The following is a 22,579-nucleotide window of genomic DNA, read 5'->3' on the forward strand; positions in this document are numbered from 1 at the left end:
CCACTACCACTATCAGCGGGGCAATGAAGCATATGTTTTTTGTCCCTCCACTTTGGTTCTGAAATCAACATCACCCACTGATTAACTTGGAATTATTGCAGATTAAGTGTTTGAGCTTGTCATGTATTAGTATTGACTGTAAAAAATAATTGCTGTGGCAAAACGAATGAATATGTAGCACAACTTTGGATTTCACCCCCATCTCAAAACCAGTTGGTTTTGACCATTTGGAAGTTTTTACTGAGTGAGCTTCTCCTCACTCCAAGGGCATGCCTTGCAAAAGGGATTGGTGGCCTCATTATGAAATTATCTACTTTACCATGTAAACTCAGCAAAAAAAGAAACGTCCTCTCTGTCAACTGCGTTTATATTCAGCAAAGTTAACATGTGTAAATATTTGTATGTACATAACAAGAATCAACAACTGAGACATAAACTGAACAAGTTCCACAGACATGTGACTAACACAAATGGAATAATGTGTCCCTGAACAAAGGGGGGGTCAAAATCAAAAGTAACAGTCAGTGTCTGGTGTGGCCACCAGCTGCATTAAGTACGGCAGTGCATCTCCTCCTCATGGACTGCACCAGATTTGCCCGTTCTTGCTGTGAGATGGTACCCCACTCTTCCACCTAGGCACCTGCATGTTCCCGGACATTTCTGGGGGGAATGGCCCTAGCCCTCACCCTCCAATCCAACAGTTCCCAGACGTGCTCAATGGGATTGAGATCCAGGATCATTGCTGGCCATGGCAGAACACTGCCATTCCTGTCTTGCAGGAAATCATGCATAGAACAAGCAGTATGGCTGGAGGCATTGTCATGCTGGAGGGTCATGTCAGGATGAGCCTGCAAGAAGGGTACCACATGAAGGGGGAGGATGTCTTCCCTGTAACGCACAGTGTTGAGATTGCCTGCAATGACAACAAGCTCAGTCCGATCATGCTGTGACACACCGCCCCAGACCATGACGGATCCTCTACCTCCAAATCGATCCCGCTCCAGAGTACGGGCCTTGGTGTAACGCTCGTTCATTCAACGATAAAGGCAAATCCGACCATCACCCCTGGTGAGACAAAATTGCGACTCGTCAGTGAAGACCACTTTTTTGCCAGTCCTGTCTGGTCCAGCGACGCTGGGTTTATGCCCATAGGCAACGTTGTTGCCGGTGATGTCTGGTGAGGAACTGCCTTACAACAGGCCTACAAGCCCTCAGTCCAGCCCCTCTCAGAATATTGAGGACTGTCAGAGCGCTGATGGAGGGATTGTGCGTTCATGGTGTAACTCGGGCAGTTGTTGTTGCCATCATGTACCTGTCCCTCAGGTGTGATGTTCGGATATACCGATCCTGCGCATGTGTTGTTACACGTGGTATGCCACTGCGAGGATGATCAGCTCTCCGTCCTGTCTCCCTGTAGCACTGTCTTAGGCATCTCACAGTACGGACATTGCAATTTATTGCCCTGGCCACATCTGCAGTCCTCATGCCACCTTGCAGCATGCCTAAGGCACGTTCACACAGATGAGCAGGGACCCTGGGCATCTTTCTTTTGGTGTTTTTCAGAGTCAGTAGAAAGGCCTCTTAGTGTCCTAAGTTCTTATAACGGTGACCTTGATTGCCTACCGCCTGTAAGCTGTTAGTGTATTAACGACCGTTCCACAGGTGCATGTTCATAAATTGTTCATGGTTCATTGAACAAGCATGGGAAACAGTGTTCAAACCCTTTACAATGAAGATCTGTGAAGTTATTTGGATTTTTACAAATTATCTTTGAAAGACAGGGTCCTGAAAAAGGGACGTTTCTGTTTTTGCTGAGTTTAAATCTAAAAATGACCATAATGATTGTTTAAAGTAAAACAACCAAAACAAAGCTGGGCAGAGTGTGCAGTTTAAATAGGCTACTAACATTGCCTGGGGTTGTTTGGCATGCAAAATTACTTGTCGATCAATGACTGTCAACACACTTACATGCAGTTCGACACTGAACAAGAGAGGACACATCAGTTGTTACAAGATAAGAGATATTTTCCGACGGTAGAAAGAATGTAATATGAGCAAAAAATACTCGTGAACCATGAATTCATAACTTTAGAAACTATTTTTTGAACGATGCATGCTACATTTGGATTGGTTTGGGATCCGTGGACTGATGCACTTGCATCTTGAGCATGGAATCAGGGGCCGATGCGTTTCGGTGAACGTTACATCCCTAGCATATTCTGTAGAATATGGGAGCCACGATGTACTCCAAACCCCTTCAGACAAAAGTCATGCACCGAACAATATGTCAAATGTGATCAGTAGCAGATGAACATGAATGTCAAAACCTTGCCAAGATACTCAAATAATAATGCTGTCAGATTACAATTGGTTTTCAGGAAGATCATAAACCAACATTAGATATTTTTTGAGGAAAGACAATATTAATAACAAGAACTCCATCAAAGCATCTTGTTATCCTTTCTTACACCTCCCATGAAAGACAAGACTGGCGACTATAAACATTGTATATGTATAGTTACTATCATTAACCAATTGTTTAAAAAAAAGCACAACAGTTATTTTAGAGTAGCCTAACTACTTTGATGAAACATATACTATTTACTTACTGTTTCATGTGGCATGGGGTTAAATCCACAGAGGTTGCAGACAGTGTTCTTGCATTCTGTGCAGGTCTTGTAGTTGGGAGGGTCCTTGGAGCCCTTGTTGAGTTCCACCTTGCAGAGTGGACAGGTAGATTGGCCTGCTTTGGGTGCTGGTTGGGAGGATGCTGCTCCCTTTGGAGGAGCTGATGGGGGTTTGTCCACTTTGGCATGTACTGATGGGGGACATTGGCCTTCTGGGGATGCGCTGATTTCTTCTCCTCTGCTTTCTGAGCAGCAGGTAGTTTGGTCTCCTTTGCAGGGGGCATCTTGGGGAAGCTGGCGGTGTGGTCCGGGGCTCGTCCTGAACAACTGATGTTATCAAAGTGGAGGCAGAGCTGAAGATGGACGAGCCAAAGCCAAACATCTTCCCAGACACTGACTCTTCAGGCTTTGAGGAGGCAGACTGAGATTTGGGACCTCCAAAGCCAAATAAGCCTCCTGATTCCTGCTTGGGGGTTGCTTTGTGGCTGGGAAGGCACTACTCTCTCCCTACGCCCAGGGCTGGGCTGCTGTGGTGGTTTATGAGGTTCTGATGTTCTCCGGTTCTCCAGTGGAGCCTTCTGAGCAGGCACTGGGCTTGCCGGATTTTGAGTGTCTGCTGCTGTAGCAGCTTCAACTATTGATATATCAGGCTCTGATTTTGGTGCCTCTGCTGAGGGCTGCGGAGGCTGTCCTTGTTGTTGTAGAGTCTTCTGTTGTGGAGGTTGTTGGACAAGTGTTGGAGTCGGTCTGTCCACTGGCTTCTGGTCCTGCTGGCAAACCACTGTCGGGGATACCTCCTTCTTCTGTGACGAGCCTGCTGCTGGGGTCTCTTTCACTAAAGCAGGAGTCATAGACACCTTGGGGGAAGCTGGAGGTGTGGTGCGGTGCTCATCCTGAACAGCTGAGGTGATCAAAGTGGATGCAGAGCTGAAGATAGAGGAGCCAAAGCCAAGCATCTTCCCAGACACTGAGTCTTCAGGCTTTGACTGAGCAGGCTGAGATTTAGCACCACCAAAGCCAAAGAAGCCTCCTGACTCCTGCTTGGGGGGCTGGGCCTGTGGTGGTGGTACAGATTTTGCATAAGAGGCTCCACCTTTTGGAAGCTGTTGTTGAGGCTTCCCAGGCTCTCCTTTCGGTGTCGCTGTTAGAGGCTGACGTTGTTGCTCTTGTTGTTGTGGAGTCTCTTGGTGTGGAGGATGTTGGACAGGGATTGGAGTTGATTTGTCCACTGGCATTTTGTCCTGCTGTGAAGCCACTGCTGGAGATAATTCCTTCTGTGGTGACCCTGGTGCTGGGTTCTTCTTCTCTTTCTCTGAAGCAGGAGTCATTGGCTCCTTCAGGGGGGCAGTTTCGAGGTCAGGCTTTGGAGCTTGCTGGGGCTGTACTTGTTGTGATACCTTTGAAGCAGGCTGTTGCAGTGGAGGAGTTTGCTTGTCTGGCTGCTGTACAGGTGTAGCAGCTCCACTGGTTTTGGGTGTTGCTGGAATTGGTTGGTCCACTGGTTTCTGTACAATTATAGGTTCTTGATTCTCCTTCTCAGCCAGAGCAGGTGAAGCTTGTTTATTTTGTGAGGATCCTAGTGGTGGGGTCTCCTCCTTTTTGTCTGCATTTGGTGCTGGGGTTCCAGCGGGAATTGGTGTCTCCTGAGGTACAGTGGGTGGAGTGATCTCTTGTTGGCCAGCCGCAGGTACTGGGATCTCCTCCTTCTGGGGTTTAGCTGGAGCTGGAGTCGGCTTTGGAGATGCAGCAGGTGTGACATTCTCCTTTTGAAGTGCAACAGGTGTAGAGACTATGCTGGGCAACGGTTGGGATTTCATCATGGGAGGTCCTGGGGGTTCCACTGCTCCAAGTGCTCTCTGCATCTGGCAGGTCAGACAGAGCCATTCCTTCACCTGAAAAAAATAACAGTGTTGATAAAAAAATAACTAAAAATAATAATAATATTAATAATATATCTCATCTTAGTTGCTATTTAAATACTGCATACTACCTGTGACAAACATACAAAACAACTGTCTTATGCTCTGTATCTAAAGATGCTAAACAAATTAGAATAATTATATCACAGCGTATTAATACAATTCCTTAAGATCTCAAATTAGATCACAACATCTATATAGAGTGTCTTCATAGACCTAAAATCCTCATGGTTTTTCCTCTCATTGTTTGTGAACCTAATTTTAAAGCCTGATGCATATTCTTAGGATGTGAATATTTCCCTTTCAAGACGATTCGATACGTATCTAGCAAGACACATGGGCTCCGATGAGATACAATTTAGTTTGCAACAATTTGATGCAATTGGGTTCGTTGGAAAATATTCAATGAGTAAACAATTGTTGCATACACACATTCATTTTAAATTCTAAATTCAAATTGTCTGCTGATTGAGAGCTGGGCCTCGCTGAGCTGGATCTGTCGAAGCAGACTCCTCTCTTTCCGTGTGTGTGTGTGTGTGTGTGTGTGTGTATGTGTGTGTGTGTGTGCGTGCGAGTGTTTTTAAATTCTGTATATCTATGTTCTATGTACTATGAAGGCATCTGACCTGAGCAATAAGGGTCCCTAGGCATATACCACCCCACTACCACTATCAGCGGGGCAATGAAGCATATGTTTTTTGTCCCTCCACTTTGGTTCTGAAATCAACATCACCCACTGATTAACTTGGAATTATTGCAGATTAAGTGTTTGAGCTTGTCATGTATTAGTATTGACTGTAAAAAATAATTGCTGTGGCAAAGCCAATGAATATGTAGCACAACTTTGGATTTCACCCCCATCTCAAAACCAGTTGGTTTTGACCATTTGAAGTTTTTACTGAGTGAGCTTCTCCTCACTCCAAGGGCATGCCTTGCAAAAGGGATTGGTGGCCTCGTTATGAAATTATCTACTTTACCATGTAAACTCAGCAAAAAAAGAAACGTCCTCTCTGTCAACTGCGTTTATATTCAGCAAAGTTAACATGTGTAAATATTTGTATGTACATAACAAGAATCAACAACTGAGACATAAACTGAACAAGTTCCACAGACATGTGACTAACAGAAATGGAATAATGTGTCCCTGAACAAAGGGGGGGTCAAAATCAAAAGTAACAGTCAGTGTCTGGTGTGGCCACCAGCTGCATTAAGTACGGCAGTGCATCTCCTCCTCATGGACTGCACCAGATTTGCCCGTTCTTGCTGTGAGATGGTACCCCACTCTTCCACCTAGGCACCTGCATGTTCCCGGACATTTCTGGGGGGAATGGCCCTAGCCCTCACCCTCCAATCCAACAGTTCCCAGACGTGCTCAATGGGATTGAGATCCAGGATCATTGCTGGCCATGGCAGAACACTGCCATTCCTGTCTTGCAGGAAATCATGCATAGAACAAGCAGTATGGCTGGAGGCATTGTCATGCTGGAGGGTCATGTCAGGATGAGCCTGCAAGAAGGGTACCACATGAGGGAGGAGGATGTCTTCCCTGTAACGCACAGCGTTGAGATTGCCTGCAATGACAACAAGCTCAGTCCGATCATGCTGTGACACACCGCCCCAGACCATGATGGACCCTCTACCTCCAAATCGATCCCGCTCCAGAGTACGGGCCTTGGTGTAACGCTCGTTCATTCAACGATAAAGGCAAATCCGACCATCACCCCTGGTGAGACAAAACTGCGACTCGTCAGTGAAGACCACTTTTTGCCAGTCCTGTCTGGTCCAGCGACGCTGGGTTTATGCCCATAGGCAACGTTGTTGCCGGTGATGTCTGGTGAGGAACTGCCTTACAACAGGCCTACAAGCCCTCAGTCCAGCCTCTCTCAGAATATTGAGGACTGTCAGAGCGCTGATGGAGGGATTGTGCGTTCATGGTGTAACTCGGGCAGTTGTTGTTGCCATCATGTACCTGTCCCTCAGGTGTGATGTTCGGATATACCGATCCTGCGCATGTGTTGTTACACGTGGTATGCCACTGCGAGGATGACCAGCTCTCCGTCCTGTCTCCCTGTAGCACTGTCTTAGGCATCTCACAGTACGGACATTGCAATTTATTGCCCTGGCCACATCTGCAGTCCTCATGCCTCCTTGCAGCATGCCTAAGGCACGTTCACACAGATGAGCAGGAACCCTGGGCATCTTTCTTTGGTGTTTTTCAGAGTCAGTAGAAAGGCCTCTTAGTGTCCTAAGTTCTTATAACGGTGACCTTGATTGCCTACCGCCTGTAAGCTGTTAGTGTATTAACGACCGTTCCACAGGTGCATGTTCATAAATTGTTCATGGTTCATTGAACAAGCATGGGAAACAGTGTTCAAACCCTTTACAATGAAGATCTGTGAAGTTATTTGGATTTTTACAAATTATCTTTGAAAGACAGGGTCCTGAAAAAGGGACGTTTCTGTTTTTGCTGAGTTTAAATCTAAAAATGACCATAATGATTGTTTAAAGTAAAACAACCAAAACAAAGCTGGGCAGAGTGTGCAGTTTAAATAGGCTACTAACATTGCCTGGGGTTGTTTGGCATGCAGAATTACTTGTCGATCAATGACTGTCAACACACTTACATGCAGTTCGACACTGAACAAGAGAGGACACATCAGTTGTTACAAGATAAGAGATATTTTCCGACGGTAGAAAGAATGTAATATGAGCAAAAAATACTCGTGAACCATGAATTCATAACTTTAGAAACTATTTTTTGAACGATGCATGCTACATTTGGATTGGTTTGGGATCCGTGGACTGATGCACTTGCATCTTGAGCATGGAATCAGGGGCCGATGCGTTTCGGTGAACGTTACATCCCTAGCATATTCTGTAGAATATGGGAGCCACGATGTACTCCAAACCCCTTCAGACAAAAGTCATGCACCGAACAATATGTCAAATGTGATCAGTAGCAGATGAACATGAATGTCAAAACCTTGCCAAGATACTCAAATAATAATGCTGTCAGATTACAATTGGTTTTCAGGAAGATCATAAACCAACATTAGATATTTTTGAGGAAAGACAATATTAATAACAAGAACTCCATCAAAGCATCTTGTTATCCTTTCTTACACCTCGCATGAAAGACAAGACTGGCGACTATAAACATTGTATATGTATAGTTACTTTCATTAACCAATTGTTTAAAAAAAAGCACAACAGTTATTTTAGAGTAGCCTAACTACTTTGATGAAACATATACTATTTACTTACTGTTTCATGTGGCATGGGGTTAAATCCACAGAGGTTGCAGACAGTGTTCTTGCATTCTGTGCAGGTCTTGTAGTTGGGAGGGTCCTTGGAGCCCTTGTTGAGTTCCACCTTGCAGAGTGGACAGGTAGATTGGCCTGCTTTGGGTGCTGGTTGGGAGGATGCTGCTCCCTTTGGAGGAGCTGATGGGGGTTTGTCCACTTTGGCATGTACTGATGGGGGACATTGGCCTTCTGGGGATGCGCTGATTTCTTCTCCTCTGCTTTCTGAGCAGCAGGTAGTTTGGTCTCCTTTGCAGGGGGCATCTTGGGGGAAGCTGGCGGTGTGGTCCGGGGCTCGTCCTGAACAACTGATGTTATCAAAGTGGAGGCAGAGCTGAAGATGGACGAGCCAAAGCCAAACATCTTCCCAGACACTGACTCTTCAGGCTTTGAGGAGGCAGACTGAGATTTGGGACCTCCAAAGCCAAATAAGCCTCCTGATTCCTGCTTGGGGGTTGCTTTGTGGCTGGGAAGGCACTACTCTCCCTACGCCCAGGGCTGGGCTGCTGTGGTGGTTTATGAGGTTCTGATGTTCTCCGGTTCTCCAGTGGAGCCTTCTGAGCAGGCACTGGGCTTGCCGGATTTTGAGTGTCTGCTGCTGTAGCAGCTTCAACTATTGATATATCAGGCTCTGATTTTGGTGCCTCTGCTGAGGGCTGTGGAGGCTGTCCTTGTTGTTGTAGAGTCTTCTGTTGTGGAGGTTGTTGGACAAGTGTTGGAGTCGGTCTGTCCACTGGCTTCTGGTCCTGCTGGCAAACCACTGTCGGGGATACCTCCTTCTTCTGTGACGAGCCTGCTGCTGGGGTCTCTTTCACTGAAGCAGGAGTCATAGACACCTTGGGGGAAGCTGGAGGTGTGGTGCGGTGCTCATCCTGAACAGCTGAGGTGATCAAAGTGGATGCAGAGCTGAAGATAGAGGAGCCAAAGCCAAGCATCTTCCCAGACACTGAGTCTTCAGGCTTTGACTGAGCAGGCTGAGATTTAGCACCACCAAAGCCAAAGAAGCCTCCTGACTCCTGCTTGGGGGGCTGGGCCTGTGGTGGTGGTACAGATTTTGCATAAGAGGCTCCACCTTTTGGAAGCTGTTGTTGAGGCTTCCCAGGCTCTCCTTTCGGTGTCGCTGTTAGAGGCTGACGTTGTTGCTCTTGTTGTTGTGGAGTCTCTTGGTGTGGAGGATGTTGGACAGGGATTGGAGTTGATTTGTCCACTGGCATTTTGTCCTGCTGTGAAGCCACTGCTGGAGATAATTCCTTCTGTGGTGACCCTGGTGCTGGGTTCTTCTTCTCTTTCTCTGAAGCAGGAGTCATTGGCTCCTTCAGGGGGGCAGTTTCGAGGTCTGGCTTTGGAGCTTGCTGGGGCTGTACTTGTTGTGATGCCTTTGAAGCAGGCTGTTGCAGTGGAGGAGTTTGCTTGTCTGGCTGCTGTACAGGTGTAGCAGCTCCACTGGTTTTGGGTGTTGCTGGAATTGGTTGGTCCACTGGTTTCTGTACAATTATAGGTTCTTGATTCTCCTTCTTAGCCAGAGCAGGTGAAGCTTGTTTATTTTGTGAGGATCCTAGTGGTGGGGTCTCCTCCTTTTTGTCTGCATTTGGTGCTGGGGTTCCAGCGGGAATTGGTGTCTCCTGAGGTACAGTGGGTGGAGTGATCTCTTGTTGGCCAGCCGCAGGTACTGGGATCTCCTCCTTCTGGGGTTTAGCTGGAGCTGGAGTCGGCTTTGGAGATGCAGCAGGTGTGACATTCTCCTTTTGAAGTGCAACAGGTGTAGAGACTATGCTGGGCAACGGTTGGGATTTCATCATGGGAGGTCCTGGGGGTTCCACTGCTCCAAGTGCTCTCTGCATCTGGCAGGTCAGACAGAGCCATTCCTTCACCTGAAAAAAAAATAACAGTGTTGATAAAAAAATAACTAAAAATAATAATAATATTAATAATATATCTCATCTTAGTTGCTATTTAAATACTGCATACTACCTGTGACAAACATACAAAACAACTGTCTTATGCTCTATATCTAAAGATGCTAAACAAATTAGAATAATTATATCACAGCGTATTAATACAATTCCTTAAGATCTCAAATTAGATCACAACATCTATATAGAGTGTCTTCATAGACCTAAAATCCTCATGGTTTTTCCTCTCATTGTTTATGAACCTAATTTTAAAGCCTGATGAATATTCTTAGGATGTGTATATTTCCCTTTCAAGACGATTCGATACGTATCTAGCAAGACACATGGGCTCCGATGAGATACAATTTAGTTTGCAACAATTTGATGCAATTGGGTTCGTTGGAAAATATTCAATGAGTAAACAATTGTTGCATACACACATTCATTTTAAATTCTAAATTCAAATTGTCTGCTGATTGAGAGCTGGGCCTCTCTGAGCTGGATCTGTCGAAGCAGACTCCTCTCTTTCCGTGTGTGTGTGTGTGTGTGTGTGTGTGTGTGTGTGTGTGTGTGTGTGTGTGTGTGCGTGCGAGTGTTTTTAAATTCTGTATATCTATGTTCTATGTACTATGAAGGCATCTGACCTGAGCAATAAGGGTCCCTAGGCATATACCACCCCACTACCACTATCAGCGGGGCAATGAAGCATATGTTTTTTGTCCCTCCACTTTGGTTCTGAAATCAACATCACCCACTGATTAACTTGGAATTATTGCAGATTAAGTGTTTGAGCTTGTCATGTATTAGTATTGACTGTAAAAAATAATTGCTGTGGCAAAGCCAATGAATATGTAGCACAACTTTGGATTTCACCCCCATCTCAAAACCAGTTGGTTTTGACCATTTGGAAGTTTTTACTGAGTGAGCTTCTCCTCACTCCAAGGGCATGCCTTGCAAAAGGGATTGGTGGCCTCGTTATGAAATTATCTACTTTACCATGTAAACTCAGCAAAAAAAGAAACGTCCTCTCTGTCAACTGCGTTTATATTCAGCAAAGTTAACATGTGTAAATATTTGTATGTACATAACAAGAATCAACAACTGAGACATAAACTGAACAAGTTCCACAGACATGTGACTAACAGAAATGGAATAATGTGTCCCTGAACAAAGGGGGGGTCAAAATCAAAAGTAACAGTCAGTGTCTGGTGTGGCCACCAGCTGCATTAAGTACGGCAGTGCATCTCCTCCTCATGGACTGCACCAGATTTGCCCGTTCTTGCTGTGAGATGGTACCCCACTCTTCCACCTAGGCACCTGCATGTTCCCGGACATTTCTGGGGGGAATGGCCCTAGCCCTCACCCTCCAATCCAACAGTTCCCAGACGTGCTCAATGGGATTGAGATCCAGGATCATTGCTGGCCATGGCAGAACACTGCCATTCCTGTCTTGCAGGAAATCATGCATAGAACAAGCAGTATGGCTGGAGGCATTGTCATGCTGGAGGGTCATGTCAGGATGAGCCTGCAAGAAGGGTACCACATGAGGGAGGAGGATGTCTTCCCTGTAACGCACAGCGTTGAGATTGCCTGCAATGACAACAAGCTCAGTCCGATCATGCTGTGACACACCGCCCCAGACCATGATGGACCCTCTACCTCCAAATCGATCCCGCTCCAGAGTACGGGCCTTGGTGTAACGCTCGTTCATTCAACGATAAAGGCAAATCCGACCATCACCCCTGGTGAGACAAAACTGCGACTCGTCAGTGAAGACCACTTTTTTGCCAGTCCTGTCTGGTCCAGCGACGCTGGGTTTATGCCCATAGGCAACGTTGTTGCCGGTGATGTCTGGTGAGGAACTGCCTTACAACAGGCCTACAAGCCCTCAGTCCAGCCTCTCTCAGAATATTGAGGACTGTCAGAGCGCTGATGGAGGGATTGTGCGTTCATGGTGTAACTCGGGCAGTTGTTGTTGCCATCATGTACCTGTCCCTCAGGTGTGATGTTCGGATATACCGATCCTGCGCATGTGTTGTTACACGTGGTATGCCACTGCGAGGATGACCAGCTCTCCGTCCTGTCTCCCTGTAGCACTGTCTTAGGCATCTCACAGTACGGACATTGCAATTTATTGCCCTGGCCACATCTGCAGTCCTCATGCCTCCTTGCAGCATGCCTAAGGCACGTTCACACAGATGAGCAGGAACCCTGGGCATCTTTCTTTTGGTGTTTTTCAGAGTCAGTAGAAAGGCCTCTTAGTGTCCTAAGTTCTTATAACGGTGACCTTGATTGCCTACCGCCTGTAAGCTGTTAGTGTATTAACGACCGTTCCACAGGTGCATGTTCATAAATTGTTCATGGTTCATTGAACAAGCATGGGAAACAGTGTTCAAACCCTTTACAATGAAGATCTGTGAAGTTATTTGGATTTTTACAAATTATCTTTGAAAGACAGGGTCCTGAAAAAGGACGTTTCTGTTTTTGCTGAGTTTAAATCTAAAAATGACCATAATGATTGTTTAAAGTAAAACAACCAAAACAAAGCTGGGCAGAGTGTGCAGTTTAAATAGGCTACTAACATTGCCTGGGGTTGTTTGGCATGCAGAATTACTTGTCGATCAATGACTGTCAACACACTTACATGCAGTTCGACACTGAACAAGAGAGGACACATCAGTTGTTACAAGATAAGAGATATTTTCCGACGGTAGAAAGAATGTAATATGAGCAAAAAATACTCGTGAACCATGAATTCATAACTTTAGAAACTATTTTTTGAACGATGCATGCTACATTTGGATTGGTTTGGGATCCGTGGACTGATGCACTTGCATCTTGAGCATGGAATCAGGGGCCGATGCGTTTCGGTGAACGTTACATCCCTAGCATATTCTGTAGAATATGGGAGCCACGATGTACTCCAAACCCCTTCAGACAAAAGTCATGCACCGAACAATATGTCAAATGTGATCAGTAGCAGATGAACATGAATGTCAAAACCTTGCCAAGATACTCAAATAATAATGCTGTCAGATTACAATTGGTTTTCAGGAAGATCATAAACCAACATTAGATATTTTTTGAGGAAAGACAATATTAATAACAAGAACTCCATCAAAGCATCTTGTTATCCTTTCTTACACCTCCCATGAAAGACAAGACTGGCGACTATAAACATTGTATATGTATAGTTACTTTCATTAACCAATTGTTTAAAAAAAAGCACAACAGTTATTTTAGAGTAGCCTAACTACTTTGATGAAACATATACTATTTACTTACTGTTTCATGTGGCATGGGGTTAAATCCACAGAGGTTGCAGACAGTGTTCTTGCATTCTGTGCAGGTCTTGTAGTTGGGAGGGTCCTTGGAGCCCTTGTTGAGTTCCACCTTGCAGAGTGGACAGGTAGATTGGCCTGCTTTGGGTGCTGGTTGGGAGGATGCTGCTCCCTTTGGAGGAGCTGATGGGGGTTTGTCCACTTTGGCATGTACTGATGGGGGGACATTGGCCTTCTGGGGATGCGCTGATTTCTTCTCCTCTGCTTTCTGAGCAGCAGGTAGTTTGGTCTCCTTTGCAGGGGGCATCTTGGGGGAAGCTGGCGGTGTGGTCCGGGGCTCGTCCTGAACAACTGATGTTATCAAAGTGGAGGCAGAGCTGAAGATGGACGAGCCAAAGCCAAACATCTTCCCAGACACTGACTCTTCAGGCTTTGAGGAGGCAGACTGAGATTTGGGACCTCCAAAGCCAAATAAGCCTCCTGATTCCTGCTTGGGGGTTGCTTTGTGGCTGGGAAGGCACTACTCTCCCTACGCCCAGGGCTGGGCTGCTGTGGTGGTTTATGAGGTTCTGATGTTCTCCGGTTCTCCAGTGGAGCCTTCTGAGCAGGCACTGGGCTTGCCGGATTTTGAGTGTCTGCTGCTGTAGCAGCTTCAACTATTGATATATCAGGCTCTGATTTTGGTGCCTCTGCTGAGGGCTGTGGAGGCTGTCCTTGTTGTTGTAGAGTCTTCTGTTGTGGAGGTTGTTGGACAAGTGTTGGAGTCGGTCTGTCCACTGGCTTCTGGTCCTGCTGGCAAACCACTGTCGGGGATACCTCCTTCTTCTGTGACGAGCCTGCTGCTGGGGTCTCTTTCACTAAAGCAGGAGTCATAGACACCTTGGGGGAAGCTGGAGGTGTGGTGCGGTGCTCATCCTGAACAGCTGAGGTGATCAAAGTGGATGCAGAGCTGAAGATAGAGGAGCCAAAGCCAAGCATCTTCCCAGACACTGAGTCTTCAGGCTTTGACTGAGCAGGCTGAGATTTAGCACCACCAAAGCCAAAGAAGCCTCCTGACTCCTGCTTGGGGGGCTGGGCCTGTGGTGGTGGTACAGATTTTGCATAAGAGGCTCCACCTTTTGGAAGCTGTTGTTGAGGCTTCCCAGGCTCTCCTTTCGGTGTCGCTGTTAGAGGCTGACGTTGTTGCTCTTGTTGTTGTGGAGTCTCTTGGTGTGGAGGATGTTGGACAGGGATTGGAGTTGATTTGTCCACTGGCATTTTGTCCTGCTGTGAAGCCACTGCTGGAGATAATTCCTTCTGTGGTGACCCTGGTGCTGGGTTCTTCTTCTCTTTCTCTGAAGCAGGAGTCATTGGCTCCTTCAGGGGGGCAGTTTCGAGGTCTGGCTTTGGAGCTTGCTGGGGCTGTACTTGTTGTGATGCCTTTGAAGCAGGCTGTTGCAGTGGAGGAGTTTGCTTGTCTGGCTGCTGTACAGGTGTAGCAGCTCCACTGGTTTTGGGTGTTGCTGGAATTGGTTGGTCCACTGGTTTCTGTACAATTATAGGTTCTTGATTCTCCTTCTTAGCCAGAGCAGGTGAAGCTTGTTTATTTTGTGAGGATCCTAGTGGTGGGGTCTCCTCCTTTTTGTCTGCATTTGGTGCTGGGGTTCCAGCGGGAATTGGTGTCTCCTGAGGTACAGTGGGTGGAGTGATCTCTTGTTGGCCAGCCGCAGGTACTGGGATCTCCTCCTTCTGGGGTTTAGCTGGAGCTGGAGTCGGCTTTGGAGATGCAGCAGGTGTGACATTCTCCTTTTGAAGTGCAACAGGTGTAGAGACTATGCTGGGCAACGGTTGGGATTTCATCATGGGAGGTCCTGGGGGTTCCACTGCTCCAAGTGCTCTCTGCATCTGGCAGGTCAGACAGAGCCATTCCTTCACCTGAAAAAAAATAACAGTGTTGATAAAAAAATAACTAAAAATAATAATAATATTAATAATATATCTCATCTTAGTTGCTATTTAAATACTGCATACTACCTGTGACAAACATACAAAACAACTGTCTTATGCTCTAAATCTAAAGATGCTAAACAAATTAGAATAATTATATCACAGCGTATTAATACAATTCCTTAAGATCTAAAATTAGATCACAACATCTATATAGAGTGTCTTCATAGACCTAAAATCCTCATGGTTTTTCCTCTCATTGTTTGTGAACCTAATTTTAAAGCCTGATGAATATTCTTAGGATGTGTATATTTCCCTTTCAAGACGATTCGATACGTATCTAGCAAGACACATGGGCTCCGATGAGATACAATTTAGTTTGCAACAATTTGATGCAATTGGGTTCGTTGGAAAATATTCAATGAGTAAACAATTGTTGCATACACACATTCATTTTAAATTCTAAATTCAAATTGTCTGCTGATTGAGAGCTGGGCCTCTCTGAGCTGGATCTGTCGAAGCAGACTCCTCTCTTTCCGTGTGTGTGTGTGTGTGTGTGTGTGTGTGTATGTGTGTGTGTGTGTGCGTGCGAGTGTTTTTAAATTCTGTATATCTATGTTCTATGTACTATGAAGGCATCTGACCTGAGCAATAAGGGTCCCTAGGCATATACCACCCCACTACCACTATCAGCGGGGCAATGAAGCATATGTTTTTTGTCCCTCCACTTTGGTTCTGAAATCAACATCACCCACTGATTAACTTGGAATTATTGCAGATTAAGTGTTTGAGCTTGTCATGTATTAGTATTGACTGTAAAAAATAATTGCTGTGGCAAAGCCAATGAATATGTAGCACAACTTTGGATTTCACCCCCATCTCAAAACCAGTTGGTTTTGACCATTTGGAAGTTTTTACTGAGTGAGCTTCTCCTCACTCCAAGGGCATGCCTTGCAAAAGGGATTGGTGGCCTCGTTATGAAATTATCTACTTTACCATGTAAACTCAGCAAAAAAAGAAACGTCCTCTCTGTCAACTGCGTTTATATTCAGCAAAGTTAACATGTGTAAATATTTGTATGTACATAACAAGAATCAACAACTGAGACATAAACTGAACAAGTTCCACAGACATGTGACTAACAGAAATGGAATAATGTGTCCCTGAACAAAGGGGGGGTCAAAATCAAAAGTAACAGTCAGTGTCTGGTGTGGCCACCAGCTGCATTAAGTACGGCAGTGCATCTCCTCCTCATGGACTGCACCAGATTTGCCCGTTCTTGCTGTGAGATGGTACCCCACTCTTCCACCTAGGCACCTGCATGTTCCCGGACATTTCTGGGGGGAATGGCCCTAGCCCTCACCCTCCAATCCAACAGTTCCCAGACGTGCTCAATGGGATTGAGATCCAGGATCATTGCTGGCCATGGCAGAACACTGCCATTCCTGTCTTGCAGGAAATCATGCATAGAACAAGCAGTATGGCTGGAGGCATTGTCATGCTGGAGGGTCATGTCAGGATGAGCCTGCAAGAAGGGTACCACATGAGGGAGGAGGATGTCTTCCCTGTAACGCACAGCGTTGAGATTGCCTGCAATGACAACAAGCTCAGTCCGATCATGCTGTGACACACCGCCCCAGACCATGACGGACCCTCTACCTCCAAATCGATCCCGCTCCAGAGTACGGGCCTTGGTGTAACGCTCGTTCATTCAACGATAAAGGCAAATCCGACCATCACCCCTGGTGAGACAAAACTGCGACTCGTCAGTGAAGACCACTTTTTGCCAGTCCTGTCTGGTCCAGCGACGCTGGGTTTATGCCCATAGGCAACGTTGTTGCCGGTGATGTCTGGTGAGGAACTGCCTTACAACAGGCCTACAAGCCCTCAGTCCAGCCTCTCTCAGAATATTGAGGACTGTCAGAGCGCTGATGGAGGGATTGTGCGTTCATGGTGTAACTCGGGCAGTTGTTGTTGCCATCATGTACCTGTCCCTCAGGTGTGATGTTCGGATATACCGATCCTGCGCATGTGTTGTTACACGTGGTATGCCACTGCGAGGATGACCAGCTCTCCGTCCTGTCTCCCTGTAGCACTGTCTTAGGCATCTCACAGTACGGACATTGCAATTTATTGCCCTGGCCACATCTGCAGTCCTCATGCCTCCTTGCAGCATGCCTAAGGCACGTTCACACAGATGAGCAGGAACCCTGGGCATCTTTCTTTTGGTGTTTTTCAGAGTCAGTAGAAAGGCCTCTTAGTGTCCTAAGTTCTTATAACGGTGACCTTGATTGCCTACCGCCTGTAAGCTGTTAGTGTATTAACGACCGTTCCACAGGTGCATGTTCATAAATTGTTCATGGTTCATTGAACAAGCATGGGAAACAGTGTTCAAACCCTTTACAATGAAGATCTGTGAAGTTATTTGGATTTTTACAAATTATCTTTGAAAGACAGGGTCCTGAAAAAGGGACGTTTCTGTTTTTGCTGAGTTTAAATCTAAAAATGACCATAATGATTGTTTAAAGTAAAACAACCAAAACAAAGCTGGGCAGAGTGTGCAGTTTAAATAGGCTACTAACATTGCCTGGGGTTGTTTGGCATGCAGAATTACTTGTCGATCAATGACTGTCAACACACTTACATGCAGTTCGACACTGAACAAGAGAGGACACATCAGTTGTTACAAGATAAGAGATATTTTCCGACGGTAGAAAGAATGTAATATGAGCAAAAAATACTCGTGAACCATGAATTCATAACTTTAGAAACTATTTTTTGAACGATGCATGCTACATTTGGATTGGTTTGGGATCCGTGGACTGATGCACTTGCATCTTGAGCATGGAATCAGGGGCCGATGCGTTTCGGTGAACGTTACATCCCTAGCATATTCTGTAGAATATGGGAGCCACGATGTACTCCAAACCCCTTCAGACAAAAGTCATGCACCGAACAATATGTCAAATGTGATCAGTAGCAGATGAACATGAATGTCAAAACCTTGCCAAGATACTCAAATAATAATGCTGTCAGATTACAATTGGTTTTCAGGAAGATCATAAACCAACATTAGATATTTTTTGAGGAAAGACAATATTAATAACAAGAACTCCATCAAAGCATCTTGTTATCCTTTCTTACACCTCGCATGAAAGACAAGACTGGCGACTATAAACATTGTATATGTATAGTTACTTTCATTAACCAATTGTTTAAAAAAAAGCACAACAGTTATTTTAGAGTAGCCTAACTACTTTGATGAAACATATACTATTTACTTACTGTTTCATGTGGCATGGGGTTAAATCCACAGAGGTTGCAGACAGTGTTCTTGCATTCTGTGCAGGTCTTGTAGTTGGGAGGGTCCTTGGAGCCCTTGTTGAGTTCCACCTTGCAGAGTGGACAGGTAGATTGGCCTGCTTTGGGTGCTGGTTGGGAGGATGCTGCTCCCTTTGGAGGAGCTGATGGGGGTTTGTCCACTTTGGCATGTACTGATGGGGGGACATTGGCCTTCTGGGGATGCGCTGATTTCTTCTCCTCTGCTTTCTGAGCAGCAGGTAGTTTGGTCTCCTTTGCAGGGGGCATCTTGGGGGAAGCTGGCGGTGTGGTCCGGGGCTCGTCCTGAACAACTGATGTTATCAAAGTGGAGGCAGAGCTGAAGATGGACGAGCCAAAGCCAAACATCTTCCCAGACACTGACTCTTCAGGCTTTGAGGAGGCAGACTGAGATTTGGGACCTCCAAAGCCAAATAAGCCTCCTGATTCCTGCTTGGGGGTTGCTTTGTGGCTGGGAAGGCACTACTCTCCCTACGCCCAGGGCTGGGCTGCTGTGGTGGTTTATGAGGTTCTGATGTTCTCCGGTTCTCCAGTGGAGCCTTCTGAGCAGGCACTGGGCTTGCCGGATTTTGAGTGTCTGCTGCTGTAGCAGCTTCAACTATTGATATATCAGGCTCTGATTTTGGTGCCTCTGCTGAGGGCTGCGGAGGCTGTCCTTGTTGTTGTAGAGTCTTCTGTTGTGGAGGTTGTTGGACAAGTGTTGGAGTCGGTCTGTCCACTGGCTTCTGGTCCTGCTGGCAAACCACTGTCGGGGATACCTCCTTCTTCTGTGACGAGCCTGCTGCTGGGGTCTCTTTCACTAAAGCAGGAGTCATAGACACCTTGGGGAAGCTGGAGGTGTGGTGCGGTGCTCATCCTGAACAGCTGAGGTGATCAAAGTGGATGCAGAGCTGAAGATAGAGGAGCCAAAGCCAAGCATCTTCCCAGACACTGAGTCTTCAGGCTTTGACTGAGCAGGCTGAGATTTAGCACCACCAAAGCCAAAGAAGCCTCCTGACTCCTGCTTGGGGGGCTGGGCCTGTGGTGGTGGTACAGATTTTGCATAAGAGGCTCCACCTTTTGGAAGCTGTTGTTGAGGCTTCCCAGGCTCTCCTTTCGGTGTCGCTGTTAGAGGCTGACGTTGTTGCTCTTGTTGTTGTGGAGTCTCTTGGTGTGGAGGATGTTGGACAGGGATTGGAGTTGATTTGTCCACTGGCATTTTGTCCTGCTGTGAAGCCACTGCTGGAGATAATTCCTTCTGTGGTGACCCTGGTGCTGGGTTCTTCTTCTCTTTCTCTGAAGCAGGAGTCATTGGCTCCTTCAGGGGGGCAGTTTCGAGGTCTGGCTTTGGAGCTTGCTGGGGCTGTACTTGTTGTGATGCCTTTGAAGCAGGCTGTTGCAGTGGAGGAGTTTGCTTGTCTGGCTGCTGTACAGGTGTAGCAGCTCCACTGGTTTTGGGTGTTGCTGGAATTGGTTGGTCCACTGGTTTCTGTACAATTATAGGTTCTTGATTCTCCTTCTTAGCCAGAGCAGGTGAAGCTTGTTTATTTTGTGAGGATCCTAGTGGTGGGGTCTCCTCCTTTTTGTCTGCATTTGGTGCTGGGGTTCCAGCGGGAATTGGTGTCTCCTGAGGTACAGTGGGTGGAGTGATCTCTTGTTGGCCAGCCGCAGGTACTGGGATCTCCTCCTTCTGGGGTTTAGCTGGAGCTGGAGTCGGCTTTGGAGATGCAACAGGTGTGACATTCTCCTTTTGAAGTGCAACAGGTGTAGAGACTATGCTGGGCAACGGTTGGGATTTCATCATGGGAGGTCCTGGGGGTTCCACTGCTCCAAGTGCTCTCTGCATCTGGCAGGTCAGACAGAGCCATTCCTTCACCTGAAAAAAAATAACAGTGTTGATAAAAAAATAACTAAAAATAATAATAATATTAATAATATATCTCATCTTAGTTGCTATTTAAATACTGCATACTACCTGTGACAAACATACAAAACAACTGTCTTATGCTCTATATCTAAAGATGCTAAACAAATTAGAATAATTATATCACAGCGTATTAATACAATTCCTTAAGATCTCAAATTAGATCACAACATCTATATAGAGTGTCTTCATAGACCTAAAATCCTCATGGTTTTTCCTCTCATTGTAATTTTAAAGCCTGATGCATATTCTTAGGAAGTGAATATTTCCCTTTCAAGACGATTCGATACGTATCTAGCAAGACACATGGGCTCCGATGAGATACAATTTAGTTTGAAACAATTTGATGCAATTGGGTTCGTTGGAAAATATTCAATGAGTAAACAATTGTTGAAGATGAAGAGCTGGGCCTCTCTGAGCTGGATCTTAGCAGATTCTCTTTCCGTTTAAATTCAAATTGTCTGCTGATTGAGAGCTGTGTGTGTGTGTGTGTGTGTGTGTGTGTGTGTGTGTGTGTCGAAGTGTGTGTGTGTGTGTGTGTGTGTGTGTGTGTGTGTGTGTGTGTGTGTGTGTGTGTGTGTGTGTGTGTGTGTGTGTGTGTGTGTGTGAGGGAGAGTATGTGTGTGTGTGTGTGCGTGCAAGTGTTTTTAAATTCTGTATATCTATGTTCTATGTACTATGAAGGCATCTGACCTGAGCAATAAGGGACCCTAGGCATATACCACCCCACTACCACTATCAGCGGGGCAATGAAGCATATGTTTTTTGTCCCTCCACTTTGGTTCTGAAATCAACATCACCCACTGATTAACTTGGAATTATTGCAGATTAAGTGTTTGAGCTTGTCATGTGTTAGTATTGACTGTAAAAAATAATTGCTGTGGCAAAGCCAATGAATATGTAGCACAACTTTGGATTTCACCCCCATCTCAAAACCAGTTGGTTTTGACCATTTGGAAGTTTTTACTGAGTGAGCTCCTCACGCCAAGGGCATGCCTTGCAAAAGGGATTGGTGGCCTCGTTATGAAATTATCTACTTTACCATGTAAACTCAGCAAAAAAAGAAACGTCCTCTCTGTCAACTGCGTTTATATTCAGCAAAGTTAACATGTGTAAATATTTGTATGTACATAACAAGAATCAACAACTGAGACATAAACTGAACAAGTTCCACAGACATGTGACTAACAGAAATGGAATAATGTGTCCCTGAACAAAGGGGGGTTCAAAATCAAAAGTAACAGTCAGTGTCTGGTGTGGCCACCAGCTGCATTAAGTACGGCAGTGCATCTCCTCCTCATGGACTGCACCAGATTTGCCCGTTCTTGCTGTGAGATGGTACCCCACTCTTCCACCTAGGCACCTGCATGTTCCCGGACATTTCTGGGGGGAATGGCCCTAGCCCTCACCCTCCAATCCAACAGTTCCCAGACGTGCTCAATGGGATTGAGATCCAGGATCATTGCTGGCCATGGCAGAACACTGCCATTCATGTCTTGCAGGAAATCATGTATAGAACAAGCAGTATGGCTGGAGGCATTGTCATGCTGGAGGGTCATGTCAGGATGAGCCTGCAAGAAGGGTACCACATGAGGGAGGAGGATGTCTTCCCTGTAACGCACAGCGTTGAGATTGCCTGCAATGACAACAAGCTCAGTCCGATCATGCTGTGACACACGACCCAGACCATGACGGACCCTCTACCTCCAAATCGATCCCGCTCCAGAGTACGGGCCTTGGTGTAACGCTCGTTCCTTTAACGATAAAGGCAAATCCGACCATCACCCCTGGTGAGACAAAACTGCGACTCGTCAGTGAAGACCATTTTTTTGCCAGTCCTGTCTGGTCCAGCGACGCTGGGTTTATGCCCATAGGCAACGTTGTTGCCGGTGATGTCTGGTGAGGAACTGCCTTACAACAGGCCTACAAGCCCTCAGTCCAGCCTCTCTCAGAATATTGAGGACTGTCAGAGCGCTGATGGAGGGATTGTGCGTTCCTGGTGTAACTCGGGCAGTTGTTGTTGCCATCATGTACCTGTCCCTCAGGTGTGATGTTCGGATATACCGATCCTGCGCATGTGTTGTTACACGTGGTATGCCACTGCGAGGATGATCAGCTCTCCGTCCTGTCTCCCTGTAGCACTGTCTTAGGCATCTCACAGTACGGACATTGCAATTTATTGCCCTGGCCACATCTGCAGTCCTCATGCCTCCTTGCAGCATGCCTAAGGCACGTTCACACAGATGAGCAGGAACCCTGGGCATCTTTCTTTTGGTGTTTTTCAGAGTCAGTAGAAAGGCCTCTTAGTGTCCTAAGTTCTTATAACGGTGACCTTGATTGCCTACCGCCTGTAAGCTGTTAGTGTATTAACGACCGTTCCACAGGTGCAT

General features: G+C 46.1%; 2 protein-coding genes across 2 annotated transcripts in view; both read right to left on the minus strand.

The window, feature by feature from the left end:
- LOC135508815 (protein piccolo-like) overlaps positions 1-18,634 on the minus strand; it is a 118,300-nt gene extending 99,666 nt beyond the window's left edge. The window contains exons 1-7 of the mRNA XM_064929027.1: positions 18,233-18,634; positions 13,643-14,935; positions 13,026-13,508; positions 8,265-9,719; positions 7,811-8,182; positions 3,128-4,519; positions 2,831-2,980 (exon numbers count right to left, since the gene is read on the minus strand). Coding sequence (XP_064785099.1) covers positions 2,831-2,980; positions 3,128-4,519; positions 7,811-8,182; positions 8,265-9,719; positions 13,026-13,508; positions 13,643-14,935; positions 18,233-18,634 — 5,547 coding nt within the window. The remainder of the gene's footprint in view (positions 1-2,830; positions 2,981-3,127; positions 4,520-7,810; positions 8,183-8,264; positions 9,720-13,025; positions 13,509-13,642; positions 14,936-18,232) is intronic.
- A 463-nt stretch (positions 18,635-19,097) lies between these two features.
- Positions 19,098-22,579, minus strand: part of LOC135508816 (mucin-2-like) — a 44,756-nt gene continuing 41,274 nt past the window's right edge. The window contains exon 10 of the mRNA XM_064929028.1: positions 19,098-20,141. Coding sequence (XP_064785100.1) covers positions 19,098-20,141 — 1,044 coding nt within the window. The remainder of the gene's footprint in view (positions 20,142-22,579) is intronic.

The sequence above is a fragment of the Oncorhynchus masou genome, chromosome 22, assembly GCF_036934945.1.
Source record: "Oncorhynchus masou masou isolate Uvic2021 chromosome 22, UVic_Omas_1.1, whole genome shotgun sequence".
NCBI classification, from domain to species: domain Eukaryota; kingdom Metazoa; phylum Chordata; class Actinopteri; order Salmoniformes; family Salmonidae; genus Oncorhynchus; species Oncorhynchus masou.